The sequence below is a fragment of the Bombina bombina genome, unplaced genomic scaffold (assembly GCF_027579735.1).
Source record: "Bombina bombina isolate aBomBom1 unplaced genomic scaffold, aBomBom1.pri scaffold_666, whole genome shotgun sequence".
Lineage (NCBI taxonomy): Eukaryota > Metazoa > Chordata > Amphibia > Anura > Bombinatoridae > Bombina > Bombina bombina.
This window is the reverse complement of record NW_026511902.1, coordinates 192,590-206,749: the sequence shown is the minus strand read 5'-3', so window position 1 is coordinate 206,749 and position 14,160 is coordinate 192,590. Positions and strand designations below refer to the sequence as shown.

The following is a 14,160-nucleotide window of genomic DNA, read 5'->3' as shown; positions in this document are numbered from 1 at the left end:
TATTTATGATACAAGTGACAATGTAGAGACCCTGTGGGTTGAAATAAAGAGTGGGGGGAAAAATCCTAAAAAAATATTACTAGGAACATGCTACAAGCCTCCCAACATTAGTGACCCAGAGGAAACTCAACTACTAATGCAAATAGGTAAGGCTGCTAATAACAGTGCTGTAATTATGGGAGATTTTAACTACCCTGATATAAACTGGGCCAATGAAACTAGTAATTCAGCTAAGGGGGATAGATTTTTAAATGTTCTCAGGGATAACTTCTTGTCACAATTAATAGAGGAGCCAACTAGGAGTAAAGCTATATTGGATTTAGTGCTATCAAACAATACAGATATAATATCAAACATAGAAATCAAAGAACATTTGGGTAACAGTGATCATAACATGGTCACATTTGAAATCTCTTTTCATATGCAGTGTTTTAAAGGCTTAACTAAGACTTTTAATTTCAAGAAAGCAAAATTCAACGATTTAAGGAAATCATTAAATAATATAAATTGGGACAATGTATTTTCTAATAAAAATACAGAGGATAAATGGATAATATTTAAAAATTTGTTAAATAAATATACATATCAATACATACCATATGGTTATAAAAATAAAAATAAAAAAAATAAGCCGTTATGGCTAAATATAAATGTGTTAAAAGAAATTAGGAAAAAACGTAGGGCATTTAAATTATTAAAAGAAAATAGTACAGACTCAGCATACAATATTTATAAGGAATGCAACAAAGCATGCAAAAAAACAATCAAATTAGCCAAAATTGAATATGAAAAATTAATTGCCAAGGATTCTAAGTCTAACCCTAAAAGGTTCTTTAAGTACATAAATAGCAAAAAATCTAAGAAGGATAATATAGGTACATTAAAATGTGTGGAGGGTAGCATGATAAATAATGACAGGGAGAAGGCTGAGGTACTAAACCAGTTTTTTTCTTCAGTATACACAAGAGAGGAACCATTGAATGATACTTTGGAACAGAATAGAACATGCCAGTCCATACCACTAACTGGGTTTTGTTTAGAGGATATCAGGAAAAAACTAAAAAATATTAAGGTAAATAAAACTCCAGGCCCAGATGGAATACACCCAAGGGTGTTAAGGGAACTTAGCACTGTTATAGACAAACCTTTACTCTTAATTTTTCAACACTCATTATCCTCAGGCATGGTACCCCAGGATTGGCGTAAAGCTGATGTGGTGCCACTCTTCAAAAAGGGAAGCAGGGATGATCCAGGAAGCTATAGACCAGTTAGTCTGACATCAATAGTGGGGAAGATATTTGAAGGGATTATAAGGGATTATATTGATGAGCATATTCGTGTAAACAAGATTATGAGTTCTAATCAGCATGGCTTTAGGAGAAATAGATCATGTCAAACTAATCTAATTAGATTCTACGAGGAAGTAAGTAAAAATATAGATAAAGGGGAATCAGTTGATGTGATATACTTAGATTTTGCAAAGGCATTTGATACAGTGCCACATGAGAGATTAATGCACAAAATTAAGGGACTGGGAATAGCTGAAAATGTTAGCTCATGGATAAATAACTGGATAAAAGATAGGGAGCAACGAGTAGCAGTAAATGGATCATACTCAGATTGGACAAAGGTAATCAGTGGCGTCCCCCAGGGATCAGTACTGGGCCCTGTTCTTTTTAATATTTTTATAAATGACTTGGAGCAAGGATTAAATAGCGACATCTCTATTTTTGCAGATGATACTAAGTTAAGTAAGGTCATTAGGTCAGAGCAGGATGAACTCTCTTTGCAAAGGGATTTGCTAAAATTAGAACTATGGGCAAGTGAATGGAAAATGAGATTTAATACGGAAAAATGTAAGGTTCTACATTTTGGAAGTAAAAATAAGCAGGCTATGTATTTTTTAAATGGGACAAGACTTAGCCAAACACAGGAGGAAAGGGATTTGGGAGTAGTAATAGATAACAAGCTAAAGATGAGTGCACAATGCAGGGCAGCGGCTTCAAAGGCTAATAAGATACTAGCATGTATTAAAAGAGGCATTGATTCAAGGGAGGAAAGCATAATTCTGTCATTATATAAAGCCCTGGTAAGACCTCACCTTGAGTTTGGAGTGCAGTTCTGGGGACCGATTGCTAAAAAAGATATTGCAGAACTAGAAAAAGTTCAGAGAAGGGCCACAAAGCTAATAAGGGGATTGGAGAAATTAACCTATGAGGAGAGGCTAGCCAAACTGGGTCTGTTCTCTTTAGAAAAAAGGCGCTTGAGAGGTGACATGATTACTTTATATAAATATATTCAAGGCCCATATACAGAGATGGCAGAAGCTCTTTTTATTCCAAGAAAATTGGTTCTGACAAGAGGTCATAATTTAAGGTTGGAGGAAAGGAGATTTAATCTCCTGCAACGGAAACGTTTTTTCACTGTAAGAGCAATAAAATTGTGGAACTCATTACCAAAGGAGGTAGTGAATGCCAATACCATAGATACATTTAAAAATAGTCTGGATAAATTTCTGTATATAAACAAAATTCATGGATATGATTGCTAGTATTAAATGGGTCACATTTTAATGGGGTTATTTAAGCTTAACTGGAGCTTTTTGTAAGTATTTTAGATTTGTATAGGTTGAACTCGATGGACTTCAGTCTTTTTTCAACCTTATCTACTATGTTACTATGTATGTATATGTATATATATATATATATATATATATATATGTGTGTGTGTGTGTGTTCAGCCTTCAATCAGTAGTTTTTATGCCTACCTAAACAACTAAACAAAATAGATAATAGAAATAAGTTGTAACGTTCTTTAAAATTGCATGTTCTATCAGAATCATGAAAGAAAAGATTTTGGTTTCATGTCCGTTTGAATGCAATAAATACAAAAGAGGCCATAGACACTGATATATTAAACTACTTCGAAGAACAGGTTCTGACCTCATGAGAGCGGAGCTTACACAAATGGATACGGATTTTTGCAGAGTATGCGACAATCGCGTGTATGGACAGCTAACCTCAGATTTATCACTACTCTCAGATTAGATAATTCACTGCGATATTAAACAGCAGTGACACGAATATTTTAATGCGAAACACCACATGCGACCATATAGTACGCGCATTTACTCCATACATTACGGCATCCATTGGCAATTTGGCAATGACAAAGCCAGAGATTCGTTTGTTGCCCACCCCTTGATTTGCATAAGAACTTATCGCGGCCTTTATGACGTCATCGGGCGTCGCCACGACAAAACCGGAAATGCTAAAGCCGAAAAGAGAGTAACGGGAAGAGCACCGAGCTGGATGGATGTAGCAGTATGAAACCGGAAGCAGTCGCCTCCGGGCGGCCCCCGAGCTGCAGCTGATAGGTGAGAGCTGCAGGAAGGAGTTAATTATATCTGAATCTCTGACCACAAAGTGATGAAGTATTTCCGTGTGCCCTTTACTCAGAACAGTGGATGATCTTTACTTATAGGGAGTATACTTTCTGTCAGGGAACCTAGTAATTGCAGCTATGTAGATCTTTCTAGTTCTGACGTGGACAAAGGTGCTGCTTAGATCATTACTTATTGTACTCGATTACTTCTCATCAGATCTATTTTTCCTTACTATAGAAAGAGAGAACGAGAACATAAGGAGCCACTCTGGTCTTTTAAGAAGTGAAATTTAATATATCAAACGTGGTGGTTTTGGGTACACACTCCCCTTCCTCAGACAAAATAAGGGTGTATATATATATATATATATATATATATATATATCTCATTCTGTGACAGGGAATGGTTAATTGCCTCTTTGTAGGAAGAGGTTACCCTTTCAGATGAGGTTTAAATTGCTATGCTAAGGAGAGTGTTCATTTTATGATTACAAACTCACATCACCCAACGATAAGGAAGCTGGTTTCTTATTTGTGGTATTTGGTTACTTATGTATGTACGTTGGTTTCTTATTCAATTTTTTTGTCAGACTGCTTTAAAGGGATGCAACACCCAAATTTGTCCTTTAATGATTCAGATAGAGCATGCAATTTTCAAACTTACTCCTATTATCACTTTTTTTCTTTGTTCCTTTTTTATCCTTATTTAAAAAGCAGGAATGTAAAGCTTAGGAGCCAGCCCATTTTTTTTCCAAACCTGGGTTACGCTTGCTCTTATTGATGGCTAAATGAAGCCACCAATAAGCAAGCGTTCCAGGGTGCTGAACCTAAAATGGCAAGCGCCTAAGCTTTACATTCCTGCTTTTTTAAAAAAAAAAAGATAGCAAGAGAACAAATACTAATTGATAATAGGAGTAAATTAGAAAGTTGTATGGCTCTATCTGAATCATAGAAGGGGGAAAAAAATAGGTTTAGTATCCCTTTTAAATTGTTTAAAATTAAAAATAGGTTTTATTTAACTAAAAATATGATTCATATAATGTAATTACACAGATGTGAATTCCTTTTATACAATCATTGTGTATATATAAACTGGAAACAGAGGGCACACACTGGCATCAAAACAAATATTACAATTTTGAATAAGTAATGGATACTTAGGGTTAATGACCCTTGGGTCACTAAATTCACTATGAATATAAGTAGGGTAGACCCCCCTCCATGACATTGAATTGTTTTTAGCCTGACCCAATGGTGTTTTGGGCACAGAAATTGATGCCGGCTTTTTCATAGGTGCTGTAATTCCTTTTGTTTTAATAAGTAACTGATATTTTCAAAGGGTTAATAACCACTGAGTTTACTATAAATATACATAGGGAAGATTCCTCTCCATGACATGAAATTGTTTTTAGCCTGAATTACAGCACCTATGCCAGTGTTGGCATCAATTTCTTTGCCCAACACACCATTAGGCCAGGCTGAAAACAATTTCATTTCATGATGGCAGGATCTTCCTTGCGTATATTCATAGTGAAATCAGTGGCCCAATGGTAATTAACCCTTTTGAAAATATCAGTTACTTGTTCAAAAATGTGAATTACAGAACCTATGCCAGTGCTGGCATCAATTTATGTGCCCAAAACACCATTGGGCTAGGCTAAAAACAATTCTATGTCATGGAGGGGGATCTACTCTATGTATATTCACAGTAACATCAGTGGCCCAATGATCTTTAACCCTTTGAAAATATTAGTTACTTATTCAGAAATGTGATTTACAGCATATGACAGTGTTGGCATCAATTATGTGCCCAAAACACAATTGGGCCAGGCTGAAATGCATTCTATGTCATGGATGGGGGATCTACCATACATATATTCACAGTAATTTCATTGGCCCAATTGTCATTAACCCTTTGAAAATATAAGTTACTCAAAATGTGAATTAAAGCATCTATGCCAGTGTTGGCATCAATTTATGTGCCTAAACCACCATTGGGCCAGGCTAAGAAAAATTCCATGTCATGGAGGGGGATCTACTCTATGTATATTCATAGTGAAATCAGTGGCCCAAAGGTCATTATCCCTTAGTAAATATTAGTTACTTATTTAAAATTGTAATATTTGTATTGATGCTAACGTGTGTATATGTATATATATATATATATATATATACGTACGCACACACACACACACACACGATACGAAGGGAATTCACTTCTGTGTAATTACCTTATACGAATAGGTTAAACAAAGTTCAAGAGAAAGTTAACGGTAGAGTATTTCCAAAGTCCCAGAATATTGGACAAGGCACAAAATAATATAAAGTCCCCTGAACCTAGCATTTCCTCTCAAATTCAAAAGTATACCTTCTGCTCTGGGTGCATGCACTTTACATTCTCCCATCCGGTCTTGCTGCCAAGGCACAGTGGGTTTCCTTTTCCTCCACGGACATGATCCGTGTGTGCTTTCCGGCGTCCAATTGAGGATTGTGCTGTCCGATGCTCCCTGGCATACAGGCGCTCAGGATTTACAGCATCTGGCAATGGGAGGAGCTGGTTCCAGGTTACAGCAGTCATACGTAGAGTGTAGGAGTAGAACCCACTGGATATAGATAAATGAATCAAGAAGAAGCGGTATGGCTATGGTTATAGCAACCTGCCGAAACGCATAAGCCTGTGTGCTACGCTCTACACAATCTGGGATTTCTTCCTGCAAAGCAGTTTTAAACCGATTAAATAAAATCGAGTTTTAAGGAGTGAATCGCTTGTTCTTTATTCAATTACCTTATATGAATCATACTTTTATTTAAATAAAACCTATATTTGAATTTTAAACTCAATTTAACGCAGTCTCACAAAAAATTTTAAACAAGAAACCAACTTCCATGAAAAAGAAACACATTGAATAAGAAACCAACTTCCATGAATAAAAAACAGCTTGAATAAGAAACCAACTTCCTTATCGTCATCACCCAGAGAAAAGGAAGCTGTATGTTTGTTGACCTTTAACTGAGTGCATTTAAAATGGTTTTATTGTCTATCTACATATTGTTTGGCATTTTGCTTATTGAGAACTTATAAAGGATTAGGGTTAGTTGGATGCCTCCTTACTGGTTGGCTGCCATTAAAAAGGGTAAACTGACTCAGTAATTATTTTTCTTAAAGGAATAGTCTAGTCAAAATTAAACTTTCATGATTCAGATAGAGCAAGCAATTTTCTAATTTACTCCTATTATCTACTTTTGTTTGTTCTCTTGCTATCTTTATTTGAAAAAATAAGAATGTAAGCAGAGGAGCTGGCCCATGTCTAAATGTAGCCACCAATCAGCAAGCGCTACCCAGGTTCTGAACCAAAAATGGGCCGGTTGCTACTAAGCTTACATTCAAATAAAGATACCAAGAGAACGAAGAATTAGAAAGTTGCTTAAAACTGCACGCTATATATAAAACTGCATTATATATATTATTATTATTATTTTTTTTTACTAGACTATTCCTTTAAAGTAGGAGTTAGTTGGCTCTTTCAAACAGTTTTCTTTCTTTTGGTGGGTTTGATTTAATAGACTTTATAAAGACTGAAATCTTTACTAGAATAGATGGTTATTGACTGACTGTCCAAGAACCCTTTGCAAACTGGGTTCTTGGTGGCATGATTAGGGTTAATTGCTTCTGTCAGTTCAAGCACTTGGTGGTAGATGGTCTCTGGCAGGAATGGAGTTTATCTTTTTATACAATGAGCTCTTTATTGTAAAGTAGAGGGCATTGGTTCTCTTTGCATTAGGGACAAGATTTATTTGCTACTAGGGAAGTGGTTTATTTAGTTTCTTTTCTAAACGTTGATCTGTTAGGAAGCAAGTTAATTTTCTCTCTGTATGTCAGAAGTTTAAATGATCTTCCACTGACATCCCATGTAAAAGGTTTGGTTTGCCCTTGTAAGGGTCCTTTATGCTTCCAGGCAATTTTTTTTTTTTTGTTCCTCAAGGTTAGTGTAAATTTGTGTCTTTCAGAGTGAGGCTGGATGGCGCAATCTGACCAGGGATCCCGTCCCCTGGTGGAGGATTTTGTACGCTACAAGCTCTGTCAAAGAGGCCTGTGTCCAGAACCTGTAGGAGCAGCATCATGTGCTCTGCATTCTGCCATGCGTGCTGCGGGGGATGAATTCGAAGAGAGATTCAGACAGGCATTTAGTGAGATCTCAGCACAAATCCATGTGACCCCTGGCACAGCATACACTCACTTTGCAGAGGTTGCGGGAGGTCTGTTCCATGGCGGGGTGAACTGGGGCCGTGTGGTGGCATTTTTTGTGTTTGGAGCTGCGTTGTGTGCCGAAAGTGTGAATAAGGAGATGGCTGCACTCCTGCCACGGATCCAGGACTGGATGGTGACATATCTGGAAACCAACTTGAGAGACTGGATACAGAGCAATGGAGGCTGGGTGAGGAATATCTTCCTGCTCCTTATACACCCATGCCCCTTCCTTCCTATGCACAACACAATCTGAATCCTCACACAATGCTCTATCTCAACAATCACTTAGAATTAATGTTGTTCATTCCATGTCACTATGTCCCTCTCTTCCTCAGAACGGATTCCTGGCTCTCTATGGGGAAGGTGCTATAGAAGAGGCTCGACGACAGCGTGAGGGAAATTGGGCTTCATTGAAGACTGTTCTGACTGGGGCAGTGGCTTTGGGGGCTTTAATGACTGTTGGGGCTCTTTTTGCCAGCAAGTGAGAGATACCTAAAAACTGGCATACACTAAGCAAATGCTGCATTGTCTGTGTGTACGTGTGCTTGTTGAGCTCAACCAGCCTGTTAGTGGTGGGTGTGTGATTTAACCTTACTGTGTACTCTGCCAGTGTGTGCACTTTTTGTGTTTGCATTGTTTGCTTCTGTTTGAATATTGTATGTGAGCACGTATGATGTTTGGTACTTTCTGTTGACATGCGTGCAGTGTCTGTCTGCACTTGTGCTGCGTGTATACCCATTGTCTCGTTTTAATATATGCACGCATGGAGGTTTTGTTTGTAAACTCTGTTGATCTGCCTGCTTGTGGGGTCTGCTCTGTGTGTATTCCGTGAGCAGTACCAATATATTTATTGCATTTTCTTCCTGCTGGTGTTGCTCTGTGAACTTGCCTTGCCTTTATAGCCTCTGTAATTGGAGTGTTGTTGAATATTGACTCGGGGGCAGAAGGAAAAGCATATTTCACCAGAGTGGAGGATGACACATGTTGGTGGGCTGTGTGATGTTGCTTTAATGTTGTGTTTTTTTTTTGTTTTGTTGTTGTCATCTCCAGTTTAAATTTATTTTGTGTCTAAAGTGTTGCAGCATTCTTCTCCCTAAATTACATGTGATATTAGCAGTGCCTCTTACTGTAGACGGATACTTCAATGCTTTTCCTAACTGTGCAAGGATAGGATTACATACCAATCACACCTCACCTTATTATTTGTTTATTTCTTTATATTGCAAAAGGATTTTAAATTAAACGTATATTGCTGTCCTCTTAGACCGTTTCACCCACACTGTAGTGAGAGGCGCAAGTACCTTTTTATACATGCAGAGTTACAGGTTCCTCTCTACAAAACACTAAGTGGGTGCTTTATAGAAGGAAATGGGCAGACTCTCAAAGTGTATTAAAGTTTCCTGGTCCACAATGCTTCTTTCATTTATCCTTGATAGTGGTATGTGTGTTTTTCCACTGTGTGTTTGTCTCATTTTAGATTGGTTTCAGTCAAGTAGCTAATGAAACGCCTGCATTAGAAAATGAATACTGAACAGGAGCAGTAAACCAGTAGATTGTAGCATAAAATGTTTACATATGTTGTAAAAACTTTACAGTATAGTTTATTTATTTTCCTCTTCCTTTTTTTTCTGATAATTTGTCAGGCTTCACAAGCCCAACCTTCTCACATATCTCTCCATAACGTGCAGTTTGTTACCTTATCATTTCTGCTGAAGCTAAACTATGGCAAGGTTAGGTTTGGGAAGTCTGCAGTGTGTACTTCCATTTCTATGAACTGGAAAGCCCAAAATGTTCAGACGTAATTTACAGCAAAATAAATAATAAAAAGATATTGGAAAGATTTTTACTATACATAATTAAACATTTCCTTTTGTAATGTCTACTGCCCCTTTAACTGTCATGTTGAAACCTTTTTATTGGTAAGATAAGCTATAAAATAAAGGCAATAAACTATACTACCTGCTTCCCGAAGCTCCACAGCAAGATCATCGGAGCCTGTGAGCTTTTTGCAACATGCCCTTTGCAGTAAAAAGAAAATACCAACACCGTTCCATATGAAATCCAAAAGTTGTTCAAACAGGAATCTTCTGTAAATAGAAACACAAGGAGCAAAAACATCTAAGATGTTATGGCTGCCAAGCTAGCTGTATTAATAGACTCTGTACTCTGCTGTATTGATAAGGCCATAGAAAGTCTGATAAACAAAGCGATTAAAGGGACAATAAATTCAAAATTAAACTTTGGTGATTTAGATGCAGCTTGCCATTTTAAACAACTTTCCATTTTGCTTTGTTCTCTTGCTATGCTTTTTTTTTTTAAGCGTAATACTATTTGAGATCAGGAGCGTGCACGTCTTTAGCCATCTGCAAGCAATGTTTATATCAGTGTTTTAAATACATGCAAACACTGTTGCCATAGAATGCTAAAGACACGTGCATACTAATGGGCTCTAACATTCCTACAATGAAACGTGCACGCTTCTAAACTCACTTAGGATTACTCTTTTTAACAAAAGATACCAAGAGGATTAAGCAAAAATGAAAATGGTAGTAAACTGGAAAGTTGTTTAAAATTTCATGCTGTATCAAATCCATAAAAGTACATTTTTCACTTTACCGTCCCTTTTTATTATTATTTGTAGAGCGCCAACAGATTCTGTAGTGCTAAATAACCTCAGATAAAAATAAATTTAGGAGAGATATTTATCAGAAATAATTTGCCTTTTTATCCTTGCTCGTGCGTCACCTTCCGTCTTTAACCCATACCTTTCCAGATTTAAGGATATTCTTATATGGGCTGTTCAGTGACTTCTGTGCTCAAGTAGGGAAATCATTACAAAAAAATTGTATGTTAGAGGTTTATGCTGCCTGGAGTTGTGAAGCTCTGCTCTAAACTAGACCTTTTCTTTGTAGACCATAAAGGTGTAATTATATTTCTTCTCCTTTGGCAGTTCAGCAGCTTAAAGGGACACTGAACCCAATTGTTTTTTCTTTTGTGATTCAGATAGAGCATGCAATTTTAAGCAACTTTCTAATTTACTCCCATTATCACATTTTCTTCATTCTCTTGGTATCTTTATTTGAAAAGCAAGACTGTAAGTTTAGAAGCCAGACCATTTTTGGTGAACAACCTGGGTTGTTGCTTATTGGTGGATAAATTTACCCACCAATAAAGTGCTGTCCAGGGTACTGAACCAAAATTGACTGGCTCCTTAGCTTAGATGCCTTATTTTTAAAATAAAGATAGCAAGAGAACAAAGAAAAATTGATAATAGGAGTAAATTAGAAAGTTGCTTAAAATTGCATGCTCTATCTGAATCGTGAAAGAAAAAAATGTGGGTTCAGTGTCCTTTTAACAACGTACTATCACACCTTGCCCAGGTAGGGTGTTTTTATTATTTAAACATGGCTTGTTAGGGCTCATTTGAGACTAAGATTGAGAGTTTTTAAATCCTGTATGTTTTTGGCATCCTAAACTCAAAAGCATTTTAGTACTATGTATGTGTGTATGTATATATGTGTATGTATATATGTGTGTGTATATATATATATATATATATATATATATATATATATATATATATATATATATATATATATATATATATATATATATATATATATATATATATATATATATATATATATATATAATGAATTATAGAGGGGGAAAAATGTATATAAGGAATAGTCCTAGTTTCTTAAAAAGTCATAGGGAATCCTCCCCATACAAAGGGTCTTCAGCTCTTTTTGTTTAATGCAATAAGGTGTGGTGAAGGGGATACTTTTTAAAGACAAAGCAGAATGAATTCCAAACCCAGCAATGACGATCAGAACAGCACTCCTTGCGAGTAAATGACACAGATAACGCCAATGCTGCTTATAGGGCTAGATGCCGCTATAAAAGCAGGTTATCTTTGCATCATGTAAATTTACACCAAACAAGACCTAAACTAGTAACTGTACTAGTTCCTTTGTGATCTCAGTATATCTGATACTGGTAAACTTACATAATTGGGCAATCATAAAATATTCCAGTTTAATGTTTTTGCACTGTTTGCATAGAATTATGTTTTACCAACCTATAAAAGGGGGTAAACACATAGTTAAATGGACATTGTTCTGTTAAATAGTTTATTTAATGTATTTCCAATGATCCATTTTATCTGCTGGAGTATATTACATTGTTTAAAAAAATAGGTTGTTGTACCTTTATTTTCTCATGTGAAATAGCTGTTTTGCATGCTGAAACAGCCATCTATGCTGAAAATGTTTAGACTGTTCTGTAGAAAAGCTATGTAACCGAAGAGCAGCTGCAGAAATCAGTCTTTCAGTGGGGTGGTAGAGAGTGATCCCAGTCCAGTTGAAAGCATGTTTTAGCACCAACTTTAAATAGAATGACCTCTATTCAGTTGTTTGCCTCAGCACATTGTCACTTTAATAAAAATCTGGACTGGCAGTCTACTGCCGATCTTGAGCAGAACATGGCTGGTGTTTGCTGGGTATACACATTGCCCCCTGATTGGCTCAGCAACCGTGTTCAGTTCTGGGTCAAAAGTGCATTGCTGGTCAGGAGCTAATTTTGTTTAAAGGGACACTGTACTGTAACATTGGGTTCACTTTAAAGGGACATCAAACCCATGGTTCAGACAGAGCATACAATTTTAAACAACTTTCCAACTTCTATTATTTTTTTGTTATTTTGCTATCATTTGTTGAAACGTATACCTAGACTTAGGAGCAGTGATGCACTGATGGGAGCTAGCTGCTGATTGGCGGATGCATGTAAATGCCTCATCATTGGTTCATCCAATATATTCAGCTAGTTCCCATTAGTGCATTTCTGCTTCTTCAAAAAAGGATACAAAGAGAATGAAGCTAATTGTATAATAGAAGTAAATTGGAGCATTGTTTAAAATGATATGCTCTATCTAAATCATGAAAGAAAACGTTTAGGTTTCATGTCCTTTAAATGTGTTTACAATTACTCATTAGTATGGGAAATTTCTCTCTTAGGTATAGTTTTGTATATAAAATAGTGCACGACCAAATCAAATGGGCTGTGTTTCCAGGGAGAGTAGACCTCATTCGTTGATCTATTTACACAAAATCCTCATTATTGTCTCTCTCTATACACAGTGAGATCAATACTTTGGGCCGGTGATCTAAAAGCTCTCTGCTCAGGTGAGATGATCTAAGACGCCCCATAATTTAGAAATTTAGCTTGACAAAAGTTTGTCTTGTTATGCAGGAAGGAGACGCCTACATAATATGTCTAGAAAAAATATCAGTGAAAGTTTTTGGATCATCAGACCCTTAGAGTACAATTAAAAATGCACATTTTGTTATATCTCTGTCCCACCACCCACTGGAAGAGTCATTTCTTGTAAACCTTGTTTACACAGCTTTTCAATAACCAGATATTCAGCATAGGTGGGAATAAAACTGGCAAAAACAGCTATTTCAAATGAAAAATATAGGTAAAAGATCTATTTTTAAACCATACAATACACTCCAGCAGGTAAAATGGATCATTTGGAACTCGTTAAAGTGGTGGAAAAATATCACAGTACACTGTCCATTTAACCCCTGATTAGCATTTTATGTTATCAGTCTCTATCATTTCCTTTACTTTTGTCTACACCCTTTTGCACCTTTTTTCTTTAGGTTTGCTTTTGTTCTCTAAGAATGAATATACTGCTTGTTTGCCTGTTTGTTTTTTCCATTGTTCTGAATAGGCAAAGCTTCTTTTTATATTTTACCCGTGGATGATTAGTTCTATTGAAAGTATGCGATCTGCAGTAAATAATACAGTGAAAGACATCCCCATCAGACTATTTTGTCTTTAGCATCCTCACTGTAAATCTTTGACGCTGAATAATGGTAAATAGCTATAGTATTTTAAATGGAGGCATAAATGAATATTTCTATATAGTAGAGTAAGAACTGGAAGAAAGTGATGTGTGAGGTATGGCTCAAAGGAATTAATCAGTGAGAAATAAATATTCAATTGTATTACAGATCTTATTATAGTATCCCTTGAATGGCTAGTTATCTAAATGTAGTAACAGAACATTTTAATACGTTTATGACACAGCTGCTGTAACTGTATAATTGGTCATAAACTGCTTTTTCTGCCCCAGGACATTAAAATAGAGATGCCAGCAACTAATAAACCTACCAGGAAACTCAAGCGATGACCATCAGTGTTTCCTCTGAAAATGTAGGGCCTTGAGATATAGCGAATTCATCTGGGGTTGGCCAGCTTTGGCCCTTCTACTGCTCTGATTACCTTCCAAGTTTTGTATTGCCTGGGATTATTGAAGCTCTTCGTCTGCAATTGCTCCATTTGATGTTATATTTTAAACTCTAAATCTCTTTTAGAACTATCTGCAAACTGTAACAAGACATTCTCTGCCCTTGCTATGGAGAAAGTACTGGATGAGTTTTAAATGGATTTTGTGAATGCAAACATATAGGTAGAAATGTTTATGCAAGTTTTGGGTTGGATTACATTCCTATTATAAA

General features: G+C 36.3%; 1 protein-coding gene across 2 annotated transcripts in view; it reads left to right on the top strand.

Annotated features, from left to right (window-relative positions):
- Positions 1-3,240: 3,240 nt before the first annotated feature.
- Positions 3,241-14,160, top strand: part of LOC128644000 (apoptosis regulator R1) — a 108,703-nt gene continuing 97,783 nt past the window's right edge. Inside the window, exons 1-3 of one of the 2 annotated variants that reach the window (XM_053696766.1) lie at positions 3,241-3,376; positions 7,393-7,820; positions 7,969-9,044. In XM_053696766.1, the coding sequence (XP_053552741.1) occupies positions 7,404-7,820; positions 7,969-8,118 (567 nt within the window). In that variant the 5' untranslated portion in view covers positions 3,241-3,376; positions 7,393-7,403 and the 3' untranslated portion in view covers positions 8,119-9,044. Of the gene's footprint in view, positions 3,377-7,392; positions 7,821-7,968; positions 9,045-14,160 lie in introns of those variants that run through there. The other variant, XM_053696767.1, reaches the window with a different exon arrangement.